This window comes from Pinus tabuliformis, chromosome 7 (assembly GCF_031772625.1).
Source record: "Pinus tabuliformis cultivar Carrire ecotype Pingquan chromosome 7, CPIR1, whole genome shotgun sequence".
NCBI classification, from domain to species: Eukaryota; Viridiplantae; Streptophyta; class Pinopsida; order Pinales; family Pinaceae; genus Pinus; species Pinus tabuliformis.
In genome coordinates, this window is record NC_142293.1 from 599,761,686 (window position 1) to 599,770,142 (window position 8,457).

General features: G+C 33.2%; 1 protein-coding gene across 5 annotated transcripts; it reads right to left on the reverse strand.

Moving 5' to 3' along the window:
• Nucleotides 1-230: 230 nt before the first annotated feature.
• LOC149248865 (uncharacterized) lies at nt 231-6,342 on the reverse strand. 5 transcript variants are annotated; one of them, XM_089458568.1, is made up of 4 exons: nt 5,764-6,342; nt 5,250-5,516; nt 902-1,108; nt 231-669 (listed from the first exon to the last, which is right to left on the reverse strand). In XM_089458568.1, exons 1-4 carry the CDS (start codon nt 5,911-5,913, stop codon nt 637-639), a joined length of 657 nt encoding a protein of 218 aa, XP_089314694.1. In that variant the 5' UTR covers nt 5,914-6,342; the 3' UTR covers nt 231-636. The 5 variants fall into 5 exon arrangements, with proteins under 5 accessions (XP_089314694.1, XP_089314697.1, XP_089314696.1 ...); XM_089458571.1 differs by having other exon boundaries at nt 231-677; nt 902-1,121; nt 5,250-5,519; nt 5,764-6,341; XM_089458570.1 differs by having other exon boundaries at nt 902-1,121; nt 5,250-5,519; nt 5,764-6,339.
• Between the last annotated feature and the right edge of the window lie 2,115 nt (nt 6,343-8,457).

An 8,457-nucleotide genomic window follows, 5' to 3' on the forward strand; every position in this document is an offset into this window, starting at 1 on the left:
TCAGTGATTCTCGCAACTACCAGTCCGAAAGTTAGTCAGTCAGTCGCAAGGAATGTTTCAGGTTTTAACACGTTTGATTTCAAGTCCGAGCAAACAATGCTTTGATTCCATTGATGAAACTTGTTGACTAACATTGAAAATATTACAGATAACGAATGCAATCTATTTATTCGGAAGAGAGCATGGAGTTTTGGAGCATTGTCACAGGTTTTTTTAAAAGAGGTGCAAAATTTTAGGAATTTTTTTTTTACAAGTTTAATTTATAGATAAGTATATATACATCAAATATATATAATATAGTCGTGTTATGAGACTGTAAAACTATAAAACTAGAACACGGATAAAAAAAAAATTATCATTAAACCCTCTCAACCACCTAAAATATCTTCTTTAACAACCATTATCACAAAATTATACCGATAAATTATGTGAATTAGAAAACTCCACGAAACACAACACAATTACATTCATCAAATAGCAATTACAAAAATTGTGAATTGAATTGGCTGTCTCTCAGTCCCTGTTGTCTGAAATTCCCCTGCCTGAACGATTTCTTTGACTTCTGCCTTGAGCAATTAATTTTAAGGCATTACAAGCTCCTAATTCAAGCCTCTGCGCACTTCGCCGAGCCTGTGTTCACCTCTGTCCTGATGACTTCTTTATGTTTCGCTGGAGATCTCATGCAAATATATATGCGAGGTATAACGTTATTGAAAGATAATTATATAAACTAAGATAGAATCTGTTGAATTTATGTGGATGGCAGATTTTGGAAATATCCTAATATCAAATCTAATAGTCCTGAGAAATCATGAAATAAATTAATTCATAGCGCTCATCAAGATATGGATGTTTATGCTCATATTTTGGGATGGGGCTGATTGTCTTAAAGCATGCTTACCATGGGAGGACGAGCCATGGGCTTTTCAGCTTCAATTCTCATGGCTGGATTTTGTGTGAGGACTTGTCTTGCTCGAACTCGGGCTTGTAGCCTGACGAGAGTCTGCATGCACTGTAACGATATCCTTGCTTGGCGCCTTACGCAGTAGCCACGAAACACCGCTTGCAGCTTCACTAAACCTTTCAGAGCACGCAATGCTTGCCTTGCCTACAAAATAGGACTGGTAAAACGTTCAAATAGAATAATCCCGAGAGTTGACAATATGGAGGTGCTCTACTTTTTAGATGGGTGGGTAGAGATATCCAGAAAGGAAGTAAGGAGGTTTTTTTTTCACTAGAAAAAAACAGATCTTCTTCATTATTAAAAAAAATTACAAATTTCTCGTTTAGAGGAAGAGAGACTAAACAAGAGAAACCGCTAAAAACAAAGCAAAAAGATCTAGACAGAGCCATAGCTAAGAGGCGACACAAATGAAGAGTCAGTCTAACTGCAAGCTTAGACCCAGAGAAAAAAAGAGCCACAGGAACAAACATCCAGAATCAGGGCTCTTTTTTGAGAGATGGATCCATCAATCAAAAGCTCGAAGGAGCTTTTTTAGAGATGGATCCATGAATCAGAGTTTCTTTTTAAGAGATGGATCCATCAATTAAAAACTCGAAAGAGCTTTTCTGAGAGATGAATCTGTCAATCAAAAATTTGAAAAACATTCTGTCGAGCAGAAGAGAAACCCTCTTTTAAACCGAACATCAGTTTCCAAATTCTGCTCCTTATAAACATGGAAAAAAAGAAATGTAGCTGAAAGTAGTGCACAGTGGAACCTATAGAGCATTCCGCATTCCTCCCCATCAGCCCTTCAATGACAATTAAAAAAAGTCCAACCACTCTCAATGACTGGATAGCCAACTAGGCAGCCCTCTGAATTAACTCTCACAATGCAACCCCACTACTTCTACCCCAACTTATACCATCTCCACCCTTCCAAAAGAAATGATAAACCTTACTGAAACAATTTTTAATGAATACACCACAACCACATATCTCAGCAACAAAAACCCATCAAAAAAAGGAGTTGTTTTTAGTACGATTTTTTAGAGATTCTGGTGATGGAATCTGAGAGAAAAAATTGAAATTAAATCTTGATTTGTATTATTTAAAATGGTTTTTTAACTGCATGTTTGGATTCCGCACCATGAAAAACCCATCAGAAAAAAACCTAAATACTAAAGCTGAACAGATTATCGAAAAAACTTAGAAGACCAAGAGCCAATCAAAGAAATAACCGACTACCTTGACACTCACAGAATGACAATTGTATATGGATTTTGTTTATAATGCATGTTTGGCTATTTCTGTTTTGCTACGTGGAATCTGTTTTTATGGATACTTGGTTTCGCTTTTATGTATATTTGGTGATTTTTGTTTTCAAGGAAGAGTGAACACTCAGAATCGCTTGGATTTTGTGATTTTTTTTCCACTATATTTGTATTTGGTGATTTTTGGTTTTATTTTAAATTGGTTCATTTGAAAATTTATGTATATTTGAAACTGGAGAATGATAATTGGATTGTTGTGATTTTGTTTGTATTTTTAAATATAGGAAAATGGTGATCTTTTTTATATTTATATCTGATGATTTTTGTTTTTATTTTAAATTAAATTATTTGAATTATTTAAAAATTGATTTTATTAAATAAATATATTAATATAATCACATAAATTAAATGACTGATAAATATCTATAAAAATCATAATAAACTGTAAAACATTTATTTTATAATAAGTATCATGTTAAAATTAAAAAAATATATTAAATTATAATTTTATGTTATATTTTGCTAAAATTAAAAAATCATTAAATTATAATTTTATTTTTAATATATATGTTAAACATGTATATATATATATATATATATATGAAAAAACATGAAACAAATATTTTATATATGGAAATTTATCTCATTTTATTATGTAGATTTTTAATGTATAAATAGAGTTTGTTAAAATATTATGGTCAATACCATATTTCCAAAAAAACATAATTTATCTCATACGATACTTGTTCATACATCATATCTTTTAATTAATCAATTTAATTAAAAAATAAAGAGGACATAACTATTTTAGAGAAATTTCAACCTTTAATTTTTGTATACTAATAAAAATATTTAGAATATTTTATGGATGTTGAATCCCAACTATTCACTTAATAATTGACCTAAAAATCTATAAACCTTATTCCAAAATAAACATATATATATATAAAATAATAATAATAACCAAAATAAAAAACCACCTTTTATATAAAGAAAATAAAAACTAAACCCTATTCCAAAATAAACATATATATATATATATATATATATATAAACCAAAATAAAAAACCACCTTTTATGTAAGGAAAATAAGAACTAAAATAGAAAATCATTATTACCACCAAAATCAATAAATCATATAACATTGATGTGACAAAAAATTATATAAAAATCTCATAACCTCGTTATTACCATCCAAAATTATATAAAATTACTCTAGAAACAAAAAGTTAATAAAAATCTCATAACCTAACCTAATAGCCCTATCATACCCATTACCCACCTAACATTAGAGATATCACTAAGACTACACCTTAATGTGACTTTAATGTGATTTTTTAGATTTTCTTGGAAAAATTTGAGGTGAAATCTTGATTTTTGCTATTTAAACTGGTTTTTTGACTGTATATATGGATTCAGCACCCTGAAAAACCCTTTGGACACTTCTATTGTGCAGGTGTTACCCATCAAGCTTGTGATTTCAACGAATTCCTGTTAAATTTTAGAGAAATTAGACTGAAAAAACGCACCTGAAAAACTTCCAAAAAATCTCACTAAAAATAACTGGTATAACAAATATCTTATGTTACAATAAATAAGAAAAAAACATTTTACCGAATCTATATTTTTGTAAATTTTCATTCTTTCCAATTATATCATTGTTATTTTTTTTTTTGGAATAAATCCACTAAAAAGTCTCAGTTCTTATGGATAAATCCACATAAAAAATATCAGCTCTTATGGCCATGCATCATATCATTGTTTTTTTTGGGACAAATCCACATAAAAAGTCTCAGTTCGTATGGATAAATCCACATAAAAAAATATCAGTTCTTATGGCCATGCATCATATCATTTATTTTGGACAAATCCACATAAAAAGTCTCAGTTATTATGGACAAATCTACATTAAAAAAAAATCTCATTTAATCCACATAAAAAATCTCAGTTCTTATGAAATTTGTTTGTAGCCAAAAATTTACATAAAAAGTCTCACTTCTGATAGGGCTTATTTGTTGTACAGTATCAATTGTAGACTGTTAATGAATTCAAGGACGATTCAAGATGAACAGGATTAAACACTGAAAAGAAAATCCAAAAAAATATTGCACATTGTTATAGATAAAGCAATCTGTTATTGCTCTAAAAACAAAGAAGAAAACACCACATGAACAAACTGTGAAAGTGTCCCTTTTCAGATTGGAATCCAGTGGAACAATTTGGTAGCTCTTATTGATCCCAGGTGTTTCTAATTTTTTTGATCTGACAGGTCTATGAGATAGAACGTGTCTGCTGTGGAAGCAGGATTCCAGTCAACCGTGTTCACATAGGGATTGCAGTCAATGGCACTTGTTTTTCAGAAAATTATGTAGAAGTATTGTTTTCTCGTACTATTTTAATATAGTTATGGTAAAAGTTTTTCAATAATTGTAAAAGAATTTGGAATTTATATCTTCCATTTCCTACCAAACCTAGACAAGTGATCACCAATACAAAACGAATATCAAGTAAAAGAATTCTTATGCATAATGGCCTATGTACATTTAAGGGATTTTGAGATTATTTTCCTATAATTATTGGTAAAGATAGAAATAACAAGAGTAAAAATGGCAATTTTGTTTCACTTCCATTATATTTCAAAAAGAAAATTTTAAAATGGTTTTTTTTGTTTTTTATATAATTTAAATCTTTTTATTTATATGTTAGTAGTAAAGTAGTGAATGCAAATTTTATTACAGGAATCCATTTACAAATAAGACTCATCACTAAAATCGATTTACAAATAGTCTCACCCTTAGTCTCACCCTTATTCTACTTTAAAGATTCAAAATAATTCTTCAATAATCAAACCTTCCCTATTTAATAATCAAACCTCCCCTATTTAAGAGAATTGCTTTAAAAACTATTTAAGAGAATTGCTGTAAAAAAAATTGGATAAAGCCATGACATAGATTATCTTTAACCTCACACACTTCAAAGATAATTCAGAGGATGAATGTAAATGTAGGATGGTACAGGCTGTGGATAAACGTTACCAGGTGGCCTCTAAAAGCAGCTTGAATCCTGATAGCTGCACGGTCCTCCCTGCTCAATTCAATCTCCGTCAAGCGAATCCCCTGAGTAAGACGAACAACCTCAGCAGCAGCCTTCGCTGCTACGGCCGCGGCCTTCGTGGCCGTGGCCGTTGCCTTGGCAATTTCAGAATACGCAGGGCTAGTCTCGTCAGTCGTGAATTCTGGCTCCGGTTCCAGACTTGAAGGCATTGGATCCTCAGTCAGTCCTTCGCCATTTTCCAGAGAGCCCTTCTGAGACCCACGTGAACAAAATGAATTCTTATAAGTAGTCTGACATTCGTTAAAATTTCAATAGTTTTTGGATTTCGGAAAACTGTTGTGGAATTAATTTATCTAATTTTTCGGTGGATATTCGACATTCACCTATGGTATGAGACTACAAAACCAGAAAATTTTATAATACATGATGATGAATAAAATGTCCACCCAAAATGTTAGAAAAATCTACACTATTGGATTATAAACGAAAACATACCTTCTCATTCATCAGAATCTGTTCGTCCTCGCTATTTTGTTGGGCTGCAGGTTCGATCATGAACCGTGACTGAGATGTTTCAATTGAATTTGGACGACCGGCTTTCATGAAACTCCTCACATGTCTCAGCCATTTCTCCCTCTTACCCATGGCTCTGCAATGCCCTCACAGTTTGCCGATTTCTATCTAGAATTGAGCCGACACAGAAGTCCAGTGAAATGGAATTTGCAAATTAGTGGAGTCCATCGGACCGATTCAGAGTGTAAGAGGGCGCAGATTGTGTAGGTTGAGGAGGTGAGGTTAAAGGATGTTGAAAAGTGCAGGGCAATCGACATCGTGCGAGCCGCTTCATCCATGTCGTGTCGTCCTGGTAGCTCGACGTGCGGGGATCACATGAAATCCATTAAAAGAAAAACAACTGTTCCATAAAAAGATAAAGGAACACGGCACGATACGACAGATGCAAACCAGAGTGGTAGGCTGGAAAATGATAAAAACTTTTTATCAAAAAGATAAAGAGGACGCCACGCGAGACGACAGATCCGAACCAGACAGTCTGGAAAACAATAAACTTTTACTTTGCTTGACCATTTGGCCATTTTAATAAATGGACTATAAGCAAAGATTCGACTTTAAATTTTTGTTTTGCACCCTTCTGCAATGGATAAAATTATATGGTGTAAACGCAGGGTTTCAAATGACGTGGATTTACAAAATATTAAAAATATAAACGTGGGTGATATAACAGGTTTATTGATAAATATATAACAATAATTAATAAAAATATTATTATTAATTTTGATTTTATTTAATTTTTAAAAATCTTAGATTTGGATAAGACAATTTTTCTAAAATTAAGTATATTTTAATTTATTTTTTAAATTGGTAGTCGTTTAAACATCAATTTTTTAAAATTTATTAAAAGTTGATATAACCTAAATATGGAGGATAAGTATGAGATTGCCTTTACTATTCATATGATGTTCATTTATAATACCTTGTACATGACTCTTGGATTCATCTTCTAATGTCTCTTGGAGTCCTTTAACTATTTAACTTCCACACCATAACCCTTAGAGGTTTAGGTGTCCAACATTCCCCTCCCTTAATCCAAAGGGGTATGTATGAGTCCAAGAAGAGAGTTGTAATACAAGATGTGCAAAAAATGCATGGCAGCACTAGGCTGAACGTGCTCTTTGAAATGTTGGTATAAAGGGGGGTGGTTTAAGGATGACCACCAACACTGGAATGCTTAGTGCAGTTCCCGGAACTCTTTCAAATCTGGCATGAAGCTGAGGTCTTCTGCTAGAGGAAGTGCTTCTCATGTTTTGAAGAGGGAAACCTTCAACCTTGAAGGGGAGGTCTCACCGCACATAAAAAGGGAGAACCTCACCCTGAAAAGGGAGGTCTCAACATGTGATGCTTTAAGAATGACGACCAACCAAAGGCATGCTCAAGGGCATCTTTGTCTCTGGCTACAACTCTGAATCTAGTATGGTAGGTTGTGGCTTAGATTCGCTTGATGTGGCTTTGAAACTTGTAGATGACCATCACTTCCCCCCCCATCAAATACAAGGTGAGAAGATGAGGAGATCTCAACTGCAAGACTTTTCAACATTCGAGAACAAATCCTGTTGTGTGAGAGAAATATCTTCTTGGCTATTGAAGCCCATTGCCAAGAAGCGATCCATCCAAGATGAATCTTTATTCTTGCAAGAGGCTTGTTTTTAAAGAATTTGTGTGAAGAATGAGTACGCTGACCACAATGCTTGCACAGAGGAAGATCAAAACAATGATCTTTCATGTGGCCAACTTTGTCACAATGTTGTCATTTAACAATCTGTTGTGGAAGAGGACTAGAATCTGAAACAACTGAAGATGAACTGTCATGAAGAAATCCAGCACTCTAAAACTGGATGAGCTTTGAGTAATCTGGAATGTGAAAGGAAACCTCCTTATCATATCCAAGACATTTTTTGTGCTTGTTATGGACAAGCTCTTCCCAAGGTCTAATGACCGACTTGGGAAGTGCAGGCTGAATTTTTGCATCTGCATGTAACTTTGTTGCTTCATTGGGCATTGGATCTGAATCAACTATAACATTATTGACTTGTTGTTTATGGGAGTCTGTTTCAATGTTCTGAACAAAAACAGGTTCAGAATGATGACTCCACTGTTGTAATTCTTTCTATTGCAGTTGAGATTCAAGCTACAAAAAATCAATATGTTCTTGTGCATATTGTAGACTTGTTCTAATGTCAGCAAGACAAGCTTTGCTGACTTTTACCATACCATCAACAGTGGAGAGTATCAGAGTATTCACTAACTCTAATACTTCATCAAATTTGGCCATTGTGTTAGCAAGAATAAAGCCCTCACCTTGAGCAAAAGCTTCCCACAACAGACTTAATACAGAAGCAAAGCAGACACCTAACAGAAATGTGGTTCTTAAAATTATTTGGCAAGGATACAGAGGATCTACTAATTTTTCCAAATCGAAACTAGAAAATTGATGAATTTTATACCATTACCCCTCTCAAATTTAAGTCTAATGAACTTTGGCACACTTCGCAACGAAATTGTATTTGATGGACCTCATACAATTCTACAATTTACATAGGTTTCTTTACCTTCAGGGAAAAGGCCTCCTGTCACTCTTTTATTGCACGAAAATAATATTCTATGTGGAGGAAA